The sequence below is a fragment of the Calidris pugnax genome, unplaced genomic scaffold, assembly GCF_001431845.1.
Source record: "Calidris pugnax isolate Ruff unplaced genomic scaffold, ASM143184v1 scaffold86, whole genome shotgun sequence".
Classification (NCBI taxonomy): Eukaryota; Metazoa; Chordata; class Aves; order Charadriiformes; family Scolopacidae; genus Calidris; species Calidris pugnax.
Genome location: NW_015090843.1, coordinates 788,769 through 804,346, shown reverse-complemented (window position 1 = coordinate 804,346; position 15,578 = coordinate 788,769). Strand labels below are relative to the sequence as shown.

Below are 15,578 nucleotides of genomic sequence, written 5' to 3'. Positions count from 1 at the left end.
CAAAAAAAAAAAAAAAAGGACAATATTTTAGTCCAATTTTGCTTAAATAGTTAAGTCTCAAAGTTAAAGGGAAGGTCAGAAAAATCAAACCATCTACCTTTAAAGTTTTCCATTCTGATTTTCTAGAGATAGGCTATGCAGTGCTTTATTGTTGCTGAATTACAATTTGTTTAAAAAGAAAAACTAAATATCCTCAAACAAAAGAGCAGTGCTTTATTGCCGCTGAATTACAACTTGTTTAAAAAGAAAAACTAAATATCCTCAAACAAAAGAGGCAATGTCCCATGTGGGGCCATGAAGATGCTCTGAGGGCTGGAGCCCCTCTGCTGTGAGGACAGACCGAGAGAGTTGGGGGGTTCAGCCTGGAGAAGAGAAGGCTCCGGGGAGACCTTAGAGCCCCTTCCAGTTCCTAAAGGGGCTCCAGGAGAGATGGGGAGGGACTCTGGATCAGGGAGGGAGAGATGGGACGAGGGGGAAGGGTTTTAAACAGAAGGAGGGGAGATTTAGATTAGATATTGGGAAGAACTTCTTTGGTGTGAGGGTGGTGAGAGCCTGGCCCAGGTTGCCCGGAGAAGCTGTGGCTGCCCCATCCCTGGAGGGGTTCAAGGGCAGGTTGGATGGGGCTTGGAGCAACCTGGTCTGGTGGGAGGTGTCCCTGCCCAGGGCAGGGGGTTGGAACTGGATGGTCTTTAAGGTCCTTTCTAATCCAAACTATTCTGTGATTCTATGATTCTACATGTCGTGCAATAAACACAGCACTGCTCCTATAGGTAACACTACGTGTGACCTGATACAGTAAGATTGAATTTTAATCGATCATTTCTCCTGCTTCAGCAGCTGGAACAAAAGAGGGAAGGAGGGATGAATGGGATAAGAAATTCTGTAGGATACATCTGGCTACCTACAGGCCTCCATTCTTTCTCCGTGCAGACCCATATATAACTCAGCAGGCGTTTGATCGATGCTTAAAGTGAGAGAAATTCACAGGGAGAGAGAAATTCTGAATTGCAATAAGTTTGACTTCCCGGAGGCTGGGAACAAAACGTTACCTGCTTTCTTGTAATTATCAGCTACAGCTTTCATTCTGCCTCCTTCCTCCCCAGAACTGTCAGCACAACACGGCGGGTCACCACTGCGAGAGATGTGCCCTGGGCTATTATGGGGTGGTCCATGGCTCCCCGGATGACTGTCAGCCCTGTGCTTGTCCCCTGGCTCTCCCCAGCAACAAGTGAGTAAGGAAAGTCCTGATGCAGAATTCCCTTTCCAGCGAGCAGGAGCTTTGGGTTGGCCTCGCTGTGTCCTTTCTCAGATGGCTACAGCCACACGCTGCGTCACGTGAGCCACGCTAAAAAGTTTTCCATCTACTTTTTGCTAATTGATCTCCCTTTAAAAGTCGGAAATTGCTCCCTTGCTAATTTGTGATGAATAAATTATTAAGTGCGAGAAAATGCAATACTCACCAGATAATGAATGTGTGTTATAAAGGTATTCTCACAAATGAAGCTGGAGCAGAACTCAAGTACAATGCAGCCACGAGGGAGCTGTAAAAAGTCTTATGCTCATATATTATGTTGGAATAAATGTGTTACAGTGCCTTTCTTGCTCCACTGTGGAATTTATTGATTCCTTATTTAATGTTACATGAGTTTTAGGCAATTTCTGAAAGATAGAATAATTTAAAAGCAATACAGTTATTGCAGCGTAAATTTTATTGGTTGCTTTATGCTAATGAGCCTTGCCACCATGTCTCCGCATGTGTTCCCAACAGATGATGCTTTAACACTTGAGATTTGTTTGTTGTTTTGCTGAGAAACTCTTAATGATATTTGGAATCACACCATAGTGCTGCTCTGAAAAGGTTTGTGTTTCATTATTGTTCTCTTGAAAGGTTGGAATTGTTCCTTAAAACCATTTTTCTGTGCTTTGACCTTTCGGATGCGTTAGTATTTCAGCCAGTGTATCTCAGAAAGGTTTGGGGTTTATTATTATTATTATTATTATTATTATTTCTTCTTCATTTTATCATTTTGGGGTGGTCTGAGGTTTGTTTTGAAGGAGGGAACCCCTTTGTAAAACATCAGTAGCTAAACACATCATCTTTTCATCCACGGTGTTTTTAAGAAAACTTCCAAACCTCACAAATACCAAACTGAAAACAACCAAAACAATTATAAAAGGGACTTAAAGAAATACCTTTTATGTCAGGAAGATATAATGTGGCCTTAACTGCAAGTTTTTCTGAATTGGACCCTTTTTCATGAATGTTTTGTGTAACAACTTGATTATGTGTTCTACCTACTGGTGTCAGGAAAGGACATTCAAGTTGAAAAGAAAAAGATTGACGAAGCTTCTCATCTTTGCACACCAGCAAAGATACTGGAAAAAAACTTTTCCTGTTACTAACAGGCACTGAGAAGTGCTGAAAATATCATTTGGTCCTTTTTTTTTTCTTTTTTCTGGGACTTAAGAACCCTTGGTTGCCCAGAAAATGAGCAGGTCTCTTCGCCTGGGTGGTTATGGCACCTCCCCCCCCCAAGAATTCAGGCTTTCTCCACCCTGTGCTCCAGAAATCATTTCAGTGTCTTATCTAAAAATTAATGTAAAACACATGAAGTGGGTGTCACTGACACTCTACAGTTGAGAAATGTGTGACTCCAGGTACTCCGTGTGTCCTGGGCGCCCACTCAAACTGTAGGGGTTAAATTGCAGATGTTGGAAGGGACCTTTGGAGATCATCTGCTCCAACCCCCTGCCTGAGCAGGGTCACCCAGAGCAGGCTGGACAGGAAGGTGTCCAGGCAGGTTTGGAATATCTCCAGAGAAGAAGACTTGGATCACACCTTGGATTTGTGTGTGTTGGGCAGTTCAGTGAAATCTTTAAGGAAAAAAATGTAACTACCTGCAGCTATTGTATGGTAGTTGAGTAATCATAATCTGTATGAAATGCAGATAGCTAATGAGCTATCTCATTAGCTTATGTCATGACTGACATATTTGTAAATTCGGAAGTGCAATTATTTATGAAATTTTACAAAACTCCACTCAGGTTTTAAATACTTTTGTTATACTCCTCTACAATCGACAGTGAGCTCCAAACATCATGAGCTGGAAAAAAACAAGATCAGAGAGAATGAGTTGTTCCTGGGGGTGTGGATCTATTTTTATAGAGTTGAAAATGTGTTGGATAATGAGTTTGTGAGTAATAGATCAATTTGTTTACTTTTTTTTGCAAAGGTGTTATTTTATATACTCATTCAAGCACTATTGACTTAGTGCATTATAAGCAAGTCAGAGGAGGATGCTGACTGTACTGTACTCAGAGGGAGCTCTGGGCTGACCTCTTCTTCCACACAAAGACCTGAAAGAGTTTGACAGTATTGCACCATTTTATTATTTAGTTGTAATTTTTTTCCCTTAACTACCCTTTCTGTTTGATTTAACTGTCTGTGCGGGTGCTTAATGCACTAATATTCCAGCAACGTGCTACATTGCCTGGTTCCCAGAGTTCACACTGCAATCACTAGTTATTCATCAGTTTAGTAAAAATAATCTAGTGTCTTCCTTGATTATAATACAACGCCTCTCTGATCATGAAGAAGGTTGCTTTTAGGGTTTTTTTTCTCTTCAGTGTGTCCTTAAGAAGATCATCTGTCGCTGCCTTTTTGGAGGATTCCTCATGCCTATGACTTTGGTTCCTTTCTCCCTTTTTGTCTTACCTTTGAGTAAACTCTTCCCAGTTTATCTCCTTTTGTTTGAACTAAAATTAAATCATAATCACAAAATTCTTAATAGAAAGGAGGGATCTCCTTTATAAACAGGTGTTTATAAACAGACAAGAAAAGGTGGAGCTTACAGTGGGCCCTTTCCGCCCAGCTGAGTAGAGTGACATGATGCAATGGAGTGGAAAAAGTTCTTTATTTGCTTTTCTTTTAGTTTTAGCCCTTCTTGTGTTGCTGAAGGCCCTGGTGGTTACCGGTGTACGGCGTGCCCACCTGGATATGAAGGCCAGTACTGTGAAAGGTAGGATGAGTGGAAGAGGAGGAAAGAGGGACAATGAAAGGCGAACAAGACATGAAGGGGAGAGATGTCCTTTGATGCTACAAATGTATATTTACTATATTTACAAACGTATAAATACCTGCCTTCAGATAACTTATTTCCCCTTTATATGTTGTTAAAACTCTGCCATAACAGGCAATTTTTATGTATACCCACTGTAGAGTGATAATCAGTGTTGTTTATATCACAGATGTTGTCCTTTCTGATTTGTGGGTGTTTTTTTCCCCTGGGCCTCAGAAGTTAAACTGCAAAATATGAAATTTATCTAAAATTAGATACCAATCTTATAGTGTGTCTTGATGTCACTCACACCCTTTGTTCTAGTGACTGTTGTGTTTCATGGGCACTGACTGTGAAAGACACATATAAACATATTAATGACCAAGTTGCAAATTAGTAACCTCAAGAGCAGCTGTTGTCACATCCGTAGCGATGTTATGGGATTAAGATTAATCAAAATTAGCAGCTGTCTACTGTGAGATTTCACTTCTAATGCAAAACTCAAGTGGCTAGTGAGAAGAAAAGGCCTATAGACAATTAATGTAGAATCATTTTTGTCACGGTATAATAGAAGTTTAACTGAAGGGATGTGGAATCACTTTTGAATACTCCTTTCATCCAGACTATTCCACGTCCTGGTTAAAAGTTGTGATCACTTTGTTGGACAGTTCACAACATTTCTCCCTCTACAAATGCTTATTGAGTGATAAAGCATCAAAGTTTTTTTTTTTTAATCATAGAATCATAGAATGTTTAGGGTTGGAAGGGACCTCAAAGATCATCAAGTTCCAACCCCCTGCCATGGGCAGGGACACCTCCCACTAGAGCAGGTTGCTCAAGGCCCCATCCAGCCTGGCCTTGAACCCCTCCAGGGATGGGGCAGCCACAACTTCCCTGGGCAACCTCTTCCAGTGTCTCACCACCCTCATAGTAAAAAATTTGTTCCTGAAAAAGAATTCCTTCCATGAAAGAATGTTCATGTACATTTTGTTTACTGTCTTGCCAAGTGTTCACGGTAGTCTCATGTCTATGCATCTCAGTTGGCCAAACTTGGTTTTGTATTTGCTGTGTCTAGATGTTCTCCTGGCTACACGGGAAACCCACAGATTCCAGGAGGCTCCTGCCAGGAATGTGAGTGTGATCCATACGGTTCCCTGCCTGTCCCCTGTCACCCTCTCACTGGAGAGTGCACTTGCAAGCCCGGATTCACAGGGTGGAAGTGTGCTGGCTGTGAACATCGGCATGCGCGTGATGGCATGAACTGCATCTGTACGTATACTAATGGAATTTTGGAGAATTTTTGCTTGTCTCTGTCACGTTTCAGAAACTCAACCCTGCTTTGTGCATCAGTCAGTTGTGTGGGTCTCTTTGAAAATAGTTGCCAGGTTTCTTACTACTTAGACATTCTGGTCCATTTTTTTTCACAATCCCTGAGATGTTAGAAAAACTCTCAATACTTTTTAATATGCTCACTGAAAATTGACAACAAAGCTTTCAAGGGTTTCTTTTTGTGGGTATTTGAAGTCTGTAGTTTTGCTAAAGGTTGTCACTGCTGTTGTGACAATATTTGTTCTTAGTGAATTTTTTTAGTGTTGTCCTGAATGTTTAACCAGCAATTGGAATGCTCAATGCCATGAGTCACTCAGAGAGGTTTTACCAAGGTTTGCTTGGTCATCTTGGTTCAACAACTACCCAGTGAACCTTAAAAGACATAAGGAATGACAGTACAATATATCCAAGAACAAGGAACTTCCTTTATTTAAAATAGACAAATAACAGCCTAAACCACCAAGTTACATTTTATACTCCTGTTATCTTTGACCTATCTTAAGTTTTCATATATACCAAGTGTCTTGTCTTTTATTATTGTTTGGAATTTTTTTCTGTTATATCGGATAGTGTTTGTTTCAAGCCTGCAGTCCCATTTCCTGTGATACTGTATGCTTATGTCTTACCAAAAAAAATCAGGCAGCGAAACCATTCTAGAACACTTAGTAAATCCTGGCTGAAATAAGGCATTTTCCTCTCCTCCATCTCTCTCAGCTGAGTAGGAACTAATTTTACTGTGGTCCTTTCTTTTTTTTTCCTCTCAAGACCATCATTGCTCATTTTAAAGAGTGCAGATAGGGATCCAGTAAGTCCACACTATACAATATTTCTTAATCTGTGCATCTTTGAATATATTGGCAAGGTACAATGAACTGGTTTTAGTATTTAAGTGATTTTTATCTTTTATAGGACTTTAATTGTAGCTTTCTTAATCTGTGCATCTTTGAATATATTGGCAGGGTACAATGAACTGGTTTTAGTGTTTTAACTGATTTTTATCTGTTATAGGACTTTAATTGTAGCTTCTTAATTTATTTTCTCTCCTATGTGAGGCAAATAGATACCAAAAAAAGGCTTTTCTTTTTATTTTCAAAAATGCATTAAGTCTTTACCTCAATACCCAGAGGCATACAGCTCTCTGATATTAAAATCAGCGAGTAAAGCTCAAACAAATTGCAAACATTTTCAAAGCCAATTGGAAAAATAAGGATACTGAAGAAGTGCTAAAAATGATTGGATGTATCGCGTCAGTCAAGAATGAAGATGTGAGGCTTCTTCAAGTGGTTAAAGAGGAAGAGAGTGGGCCTGTAGGGTCAGGGTCTAAACAGGGCAGAACATTGTTTCAGTCAACATAATGGTTGTGGTTGGTTGTTGGAGTGATCAGGATCAACAGAACTGGGCTTCTAAATATGACTGTTGAGTTCAGTGCTTTTGCATTACTCCCAATTCCCAGGTACGACTCTTCTTTGAGAATGAATAGAGATATTACTGGCAATATAGACATAAATACTTCTATTTCTCTATTACTAATAATATGTCATTGGTTCATAGAATGCTCTGGGTTGGAAGCCCATAAACGTTACAGCTACAATTTTTTAAAATAAGGGCTGTGTTTTCCAGAGTGGCATCTAAATGAAAATGACTTAATTTTTCAACATCCTGAAAACCTGTTACATTATTTCCAGTACTAGCTGTTGTTTTCAGTCTCAGGCACGGCTTAGTGTGCTTTTTACTAGTCATTTTCCTTACCAAAATCCTGAAAATTCTTTTGGATATCCAGGATGGCAGAGTTTCTTTGTACAAAACAGCTTAAGTGCAGGTTTTCATTTGTAATGGTTTTCCAATTTTTTAATCAGATTATTTCATTGTGTGGATAATAAGGTTTAAAATCCTCACTGTGAATGGGAAAAGCTGCGTGCAGGCAAATCAAATTTTCCACCTTTTTGCTTTGAAAGATGTGGTTCGCTATAGTCTCAGGTTTAACTGCAACATATTCACGTGTCGGTGTTGAAATGTACCTACACAACCTGTAGCAGCATTTTTACTTTAACTAGACAATGAATTTTCAGCATAAAAACAGTCCTGTGCATGTGGACATTTCATGTAATTGCTTCAAGTGAGAAATCAAATGAAAATATTTATTTCCTTTGGTCATAAAAATAGGAGTCACCTGTAGGAACAGACGGGACGTACATTAGGTCACAGACTCACAGAATGCTATGGGGTTGGAAGGGACCTCTGGAGATCATCCAGTCCAACCCCCTGCCAGAGCAGGTCCACCCAGAGCAGGTTGCACAAGAACATGTCCAGGTGGGTTTGGAATGTCTCCAGAGAAGGAGACTCCACCACCTCTCTGGGCAGCCTCTTCCAGGGCTCTGCCACCCTCACAGGAAAGAAGTTGTTCCTCCTCATCTTTAGGTGGAACTTTCTTTGTTCAGGTTTCTGCCTGTTCCCTCTTGTCCTGTCACTGGGCACCCCTGAAAAAAGTCTGGCCCCAATCAGATAGGTCTCCCCTATCACAGGATGCCACATCAGTAATATTCATGTCATAAATTGCAATTAAATATCTCAGTAGACACTTTATGCCTATTTGCTCAATTCCTCAATCCCTGTCTTACTCCAAACCCACCTTGACTAATGGAGGACAATGCCCATGACCTGGTAGAACCCCAGCCTGACCAATAAACACTTTCCATTTGCAGCCCGTGGTGGACACAGCGGCTGTGGCAGACAAAGGAGTGTGGCAAGCACAGACTGGGTGGGAACTTGCCCGTGGCTAGCACTGGTTTCTTTTGGTAGGGATTCATGGCTGCAGCCCCTGAGGTGCTTTAATAGTCATTGTGCTGCCAAAGAACCCTTAGAAACACCTTTTGGGTAAAGACTGCAGCTTTCCTTCCTCGGTCCCCAAACATTTGTCAGAGTTGGGATTAGAGAATTTGGTGAGAATGCAGCAGAGAATTTGGTCCTGTGTACAATATATTTTTACATTCATGTATCGAACCCTTCCAAAATACTCAGTAAATTCCCTTCTGACTAGCTCCCGCAGTAATGAAACTTTAATATTAATAATAATAGTGATTAAATACTTCTAATGTACAGAAAATGGATGCCATCTGCAGAATCCTGTTGGCATTCAGTATTTCACGTGAGCTGTGTTCATGGTTTTCACCTTCTTTCACCTTTGCTCATTTACAGAGCTCCATTTCAAACACTGCATTCGCATTGTACCTCTCAGAAATGTAAAGAACTCCCAGTTGGGTGGTAAAATGGTCTGGCTTAAAGGAAATGCATGCAAATACAATGACCCATGTCTGAAAAAAAAAATAATGTAGTTGTAAGTAATATAAAAGATGGTGTGATTAAGCTGTCCAGCGTTAGTGCATTATAGTTAATATTTAGGAAAGTAAAAATGGATTTTTAATTTTTAGCAAGGAGTAACCACCTGAATAATGACTTCTTGGCAAATTCTGTAAAAGGTTGCCACACAGTATGACATATTTAACTCCAATTATTTTAGCCACAATATTGCAAATGTATTATTGTTTAAATATAACATTTACATTTTAACATATCCCTTATCATAAATGCTCTAAACATTTTCGACTGCAAATTAGCAGTGAAAAGACAGAGGAGGATCTGGAGGAGCGTGCATGTCCATTGAAGCCATCTATTTCTGATATAGCTGAAAGTCTCTTTTAGCACGTTCTTACTGTTGGGTTTTTTTATTTTTCATAACCTGTCATTTTTCAGTTGCTTAGTGCATGCCATTTTGCAGTGCTCTGTTATAACAGTTATATTTTAGAAAGTTACAGGTAGAATGGAAAGAGAATATATTTTTAAAAGCCACAGTACAAAGGGAAAGAATTTGTTTACTGCTAAATAACAATGGAGAGATAATTACAGGTGAGTGGCACAGACAGACTTCACTTCCCATTATATTCCTGGAACAGAGCAGTGTGGTTTTCTCTAGGATGCCATTGGGGAATGGAGAATGATACTGAAAAAGTAGATCTTTTTTCTTTTTTTTTAATAAGTAATGGAAGAGTCTGAATGGTCTACTACACATCATAAAAATTCTCAACTTTTTGCATTAGTAGGGTTAATACCTGGATTGTTTCCCCAACTGAAGTGACCATCAAGATCATTATGTACAGATACTTGTAATAATCTGCTGATGAAGACTTCCTTGTAATTTTTGGTCTTGAACAATCCAGTTTTTAGGCTGACTTTCCCTTCTGTTTTGAAAGTCAGTAGCCGATAAGAAAATTAGTAACGATTGCAAACTAATTTTTATAATGCTGCCAACATCCTTGTATGCTGTCAAACATGACAAAATTTCTCCCAAATCTTCTCTAATGCTTACAGATTCTTATTTTTATTTGTAACTACAAATGGATTGTCCTCTAAATGATTGATGCTCCCTTATGCATCACTCATTTTTACTGTAACAGATATATCTCAATGTTTTATTTTGCTGAGAGTTGTCAGCTGGTAACTGCTGACTGGTCTGTAAGCACCACTCTATATTTTTTGTGTATATTTTGGGGGGTTTTGTTTTGGTTCGGTTTTTGTGTATATTTTTTATTTCCAGCCATTACTATTTGCTTGATTAGTTTTTTACATGTACATCCCAGAAATCTGTAAACAAGCCAAAGCATCTGTTGCTCTCTCCTCATCCTTCCCAAAGAGCTTCGACCTTCGCAAGGTGAAGGGGAAAGAAGGAGCTACAAGGGGTTTTGGATCAAGCACGTAGCAATGGTGCATTTTCTTATTTATTAATTCTCTTGTGTGTTTTTTGTTATACCTTGTGACATTCAGCTTCAGTTGTAGAGTTTGTAGTAGATAAAATAAAGAGCCCTAGATTGCCAAGCTGTTAGAGCAGTGACTGTGCCTGCTCCTGTGCGGTGTTTAGGGAGGAAAGTCACCCTGGTGAGAACTTGAAGGCTTTGTTGTTAAACATCTGGCAAGCATTCACCTTCTGAATGCTTTCAGGGCACCAGCCATAATTACAGTGGAGACTTCAAAAAAAATTTGGCTTCGATATTTTGAGCTCTGTTGCAACACAAACTGCAAAACCTTTCATCAAATGTATCTTCTTGTATTAGGTCCCAGTCACAAATGTTCCTTGGGGTCAAGCGAAAACCTAAACATAAAGCAGTTGATGTGGTTCTGCCAAACAAGATTGCTTCCTGTTCCCTGTCAGTCAGGACATAGAGAGATCAAACAGATATTTTGTTGTTAGGAATTTTTCTTTAACTCAGTCTTGTGGAAAAAAATGGACCTTCAGCCATGTGGCAGTCAAGAAACCTACATCTTTATGAATTTAAATATTCAATATTGGTAGAAGGAGAAAATTATATAACCAGATTCCTTTAATACCAGGTCTTAGACACTCAAATGTTGTGGTGTAACTAGACTGATGCTTGCAATGAGAGGGAGTTTTTCCCAGTTGCCACTCAGTTCTGCACCCAGGAGAACAAGGGACCTCCTGGCCGCTGGGCCTGACAGAACCAAGGTTTACCTTCTAAAATAGGGAGTAGCTCCATGATCTCAGCCCTTTCAAATTCAGAACTAAGCAGAGATGCTGTCTCTGTCAGAGGCAGATCTTTTTCAAATTCAGAACTAAGCAGAGATGCTGTTCTGTCAGAGGCAGATCTTAAAGAATCTGTGAAAAGAAGCATCTCCAAGCTCCTACATGGTCCTTAATTCAGCAGGAGCTGGGAACTTCTTAGCACAGCCCTTTGCAGTGAGCTGAAGAGAAAGATGCTGCGTGTAACACCAGATCTGTGAAGCCTTGTACCATCTTTTGCTGTGTTCTGGGTTTAACATAAGTTATAAGCCCTTATAGCACATCTTTAAGAATTAAGGTGACCTCTGAGCTCAGAAAGGGCTGGGCACCCCTTCTTGGCCTAGAAGCTGCCAGTTGTTTTCCCTTTAATGATGCAGAAACTCCTGTTGAGCAATCTCTTTCACCCAACTCAAGCACTGTTATGATCCTAACTGGTACTGGTACATATCAGAACCAGCCAATGAGGCTTTCTAAATAATGATAATCAGAAATAAACCTGAGTTGATATTTCAGATCCTGGTCTGGATTTGAATTTTCCCAGATTTTGGATTAACTCCCTGAAATCAGCAGCAATGGCAAGGAAGCTAAAGCTTTCAGCTCCCTGGGGGGGGGTTCTGGTTTGAGGGGCAGAGAATGGCTTGTTTATTATTTGGTGTGAAACCAGTGCCAAAATTGGGAAAATGGGCTAACAGCCAACAGACTAATGAATCCAACATTAGTTCAACACTTTATTGTGGAACAATAAAAAACAGCAACAGAAAACTAATACTGAAGAGTCACTGACTATCAGAGGATACCTCCTCATATCAGAGACTGCATGGTTGCCCTCAGACCAGAATTCCCTAGTCATAAACAATCTTCTAAATATTAACAGTGATATATGTATTAAAGCAAAAATTTTGTTGGGTGATCACTCAATGGGAGGAACACATTATGGCTCAGATATTTTGTTCCTTTACTTGTGCAATATCTTCTCTTTGTAAGATGGAATGAGTGGTTAGATGCCCATAAGCTTCTAGTGTCTTTTATTACTTGAGCAATAATTTTTTTAAAAAAAGTTTCTTTGGCATGCATACTTTGGAGATACTTCTCACAAGAGGTAAGTCAAAATCCTTAGAGGACTTTTTGTGCATGGGAAGGTGTGGTGAAAATGGAAAACGCAGTAATTTGCTTTAATTGCTTGCTGGACTGTTGGAATATTGACTGCATGATTTGCCTCTTACATGCCTGCACTGCTGTAATGATCTGAATTTAGTGCTGCATTTGTTAATATTAGACACAAATTTATCCTGACAGTTTTGTAGATAGACATGGAAGTATTTATTCTTGCAAAATACAATCATGCTCTTGAAATATTTCCCATTTCTACAGTACATTTCAGACTGAGTGTTGGAGTAGCTTATACCTGTCTCATCTACTCTGCTCCGGTCCTCACTTGATGTAGTTCCTCTTTTCAACCTGATTACTGTGCAAAAGCTGTTAATTTGTACTGACTGTTCTCTTGTCAATTGTTTACTCACTGAAAATACTTCATCACTTCATAAGCTGTTCATTTTTTTTTTTCTTATTGGTGTGAATGAAGTTTAACACATAGGAAATTTTTAGTGTTTTATTAACAACCGCTCTGACAATTTTGAGGGTGAATAGATTTTAGGTTGTTTCATTAGTGAAATAATGTATCAGAGGAAAAAACTAAACAACCAACAAAAACAAACAATAAAACCCAACTCTTTTCAAGTCCAAGATCACTTATTTGCATCCTGCCAAATGATTATCAGGTCTCCTGACCTTCTTGACCAGTTACAGAACAGGTGTTTTTTCTATAAAACATTCAATTGACTGTAAAACATGATTTTCCTTTAATTCTCCCAGCTTTCCAAAAGCAAGCGCAGAGATAACAAGAGCTGGGCTGGTAATAAGCTTTTTTTTTTTTTTTTTTTTTAATGTTTCATGTAGAAACATAAATTGGAGTATGCCATGCCTACAGTTAACAAATGCAGAGAAGTTCCAGTGCAGTTCAGTTTATGTAACGAAATACTGTGAAACAGGAGGAAGAGTCTGCAAATGGAAGCAATGAAAATGCAAAAGGAAGACTTAAAATAACAGTATCTAGCTCTCTGCACCCACTTCTTACTGCACGAATCCAGCATCTGTCTTATCCTTTTCAGTCATCTCATGGGTTTCATGGTGTATTAAACTAGTATTCATTCTTCTCTCTGTTTGACTCAGCTCCTTGCTGTATGGAACAGCCAACCCACACAATAAGTACAACATTTAGATAACTGTGAAAAAACTTTAAAGAGAAAAGATTTAATCTACATGAAGAACAGATTTCAGGAAAAAAGTGTAATTGTTGAAAATTACTTCTCTTTTACTACAGAAACATAAATGTTTAGTGTTTTTTTAGCCATTGAGCTGCCTAGGAGTGTTGCTGAAATAAACAGTTACCTACTTGTAAAAACTTTAAGTACAACCCTCCATGTCTCTTAATATCACCAGTGGATTCCTTGTTTCACAGTTTGCTCCATCTCCCGAGGTGCTGTTGAGGTTTGCCAGCCCTGGGTAGCATCTTTACGTGGGGGAATATTCCCCCAACTCTCTTCTTAAGGACAAAGAATTATCCTGCCTGCAGCATAAATGACACAGGACTTTGAGGTTATGAGAATTTCTTGTGAGAGTTAATAGAAAGCAAGAGGGAGGAGAACACAAACTCCTTTCGATGTGTGCAGCACACACCAGTCTTTTTCATGCTAAGGAGTATTTGCAAGAAAGGAGACGTTCATGAAAAGCTCATAGGCTGGTTAGTGGAAGGAGGTAGGGAAAAGCATTTCTTAAAAGAAAACGATCAGTATTTTTACCTGGCCTCTTTCTGCTGTCTGCTTTACAAATTTAGCATGCTTGGCCATGCTGTTATATGGCTATAAAGTATGTAAATTTTAAGATTTCTTTAGTTTTTTCTTGTTTTCAAATCCACAACCATGTTATACTTCTTAAAGTGCTCCTTAGATTTTCCAAATTACCTGTCTGCTTTTCCCAGACTTCATCCAAATTGCTTGTCTGCTTTAGGATTTTATATTGCCTAGTCCATAATGGACAATGTTAATTATTTCCTCTTTTTGTGTGATGAGCCTCCTAATTTTCCTTTTCATGTTTTATATTAAACTGTCCCATTACCAGCTCCTTTCCTGTTCCTTAGCTGTTGTTTCCATCTTTTCTCCCGCTATGCTTTTGGGGTAAATTACCTGAAATTAGTGTTACCTCTCACAGAATTGTAAGTGTGCCATAAAATTTCTAACTCAAACATAGGTCTTTAACATGTGGCAGGAATAAATAAGTTTTTGCCATTCTTCCCCCAGCTTGTGATGATGAATGCACAGGACTCCTCCTCAACGACCTGGATCGGTTAAACCAGATGATCCTGAGCGTTAACCTCAGTGGGCCACTGCCTGCTCCCTATAAAATATTGTATGGGTTTGAGAACACCACGCAGGAATTAAAGGTATGTTTGTGGTATTCACAGAGATAAATAACAGGGCTTCAGGACAACTGTGCTTGAATCTGTTCAAACCTACAGCCCTGAGCAGGTTCAGGGAAGGAAAAAAAAAGTCGAGATTTAATTACTTCAAACTTGCTGTGGTTGATAAATAGTTATTACAGTTATTAATTTTGAGTTATTTTAATAAGCAAATCTCAGAGCAGTAATTTGTGTACGTATATGAAAGGAATTACACTGCAGGCACAGAAACAGTGCTTGCATACAAATAAAATAGCATTCGTGCTGGCGGTCCATAAAGCAGTTATATATTTTATATACTGTGTTTTCCCATCGTACTTCCAAGTTCTCCACTAAACTATGTAAAGCTGTCAAGATTCCTGAGAAAAACATGTTGGATGGGTATGACACAAGAGTCAATGACAAAAGGCAGTTGCATGCTGTAATGAAAAGGAAATTTTTGATGCTTCTTCTCTACAATATTTGGAAGCCCTGAGATCCATTAAATACAGATTTTCAGCCTCTCTCCTCTCTTCCCCAACAGCATTTGCTTTCACCTCAGCGAGCACCAGAGAGGCTTCTTGAGCTGGCACAGGAAAATCTGGATACCCTGGTGACAGAAATGGATGAACTACTGACAAGAGTAAGTCTGTGATCACATTGGGGTCTGTGGGTTTGGTTAAGGCTGCATAATGACAGAAATCTTCTGAATATGAATTAAACATGAGCGAATAGATGAATTATAAGATACTTCTCAGTCTGCGTTTGAAATGGCAGCGAGTCCTCTAACAACCTCTTTTTGCGGGCCAAGACATTGAGATATATTTTCTGCAAAACTTTATAATAATGTCAGAAAACTTCATAATACTCCTACAGAGCACCCAAGAATGAGCTTATCCGGAAAAGCTGCCGCTAAAGGAAAGAGAGCTCTTGATACAGCATTTCTGGGCTTTCCCATGGCTTCAGCTGTAGTTTGTGTTACAAACCTAATGGCAACAAAGCCATGGAATTCCCACCCAGTGTCTCACCTGTCTGGAGGTTTTGTTTGACTGGCTCAGGCTTTCAGAAACTGAACTGCAACATCATCTCATCAAATTACCTTTCAAATCTCCTGAGTCTGACTGTCTCA

General features: G+C 39.3%; 1 protein-coding gene across 1 annotated transcript in view; it reads left to right on the top strand.

Moving 5' to 3' along the window:
- The window catches only part of LAMA2 (laminin subunit alpha 2), a 412,919-nt gene that overhangs the window by 295,864 nt on the left and 101,477 nt on the right, over window positions 1-15,578 (top strand). The window contains exons 29-33 of the mRNA XM_014942611.1: window positions 1,104-1,228; window positions 3,933-4,019; window positions 5,134-5,327; window positions 14,313-14,455; window positions 14,994-15,092. Coding sequence (XP_014798097.1) covers window positions 1,104-1,228; window positions 3,933-4,019; window positions 5,134-5,327; window positions 14,313-14,455; window positions 14,994-15,092 — 648 coding nt within the window. The remainder of the gene's footprint in view (window positions 1-1,103; window positions 1,229-3,932; window positions 4,020-5,133; window positions 5,328-14,312; window positions 14,456-14,993; window positions 15,093-15,578) is intronic.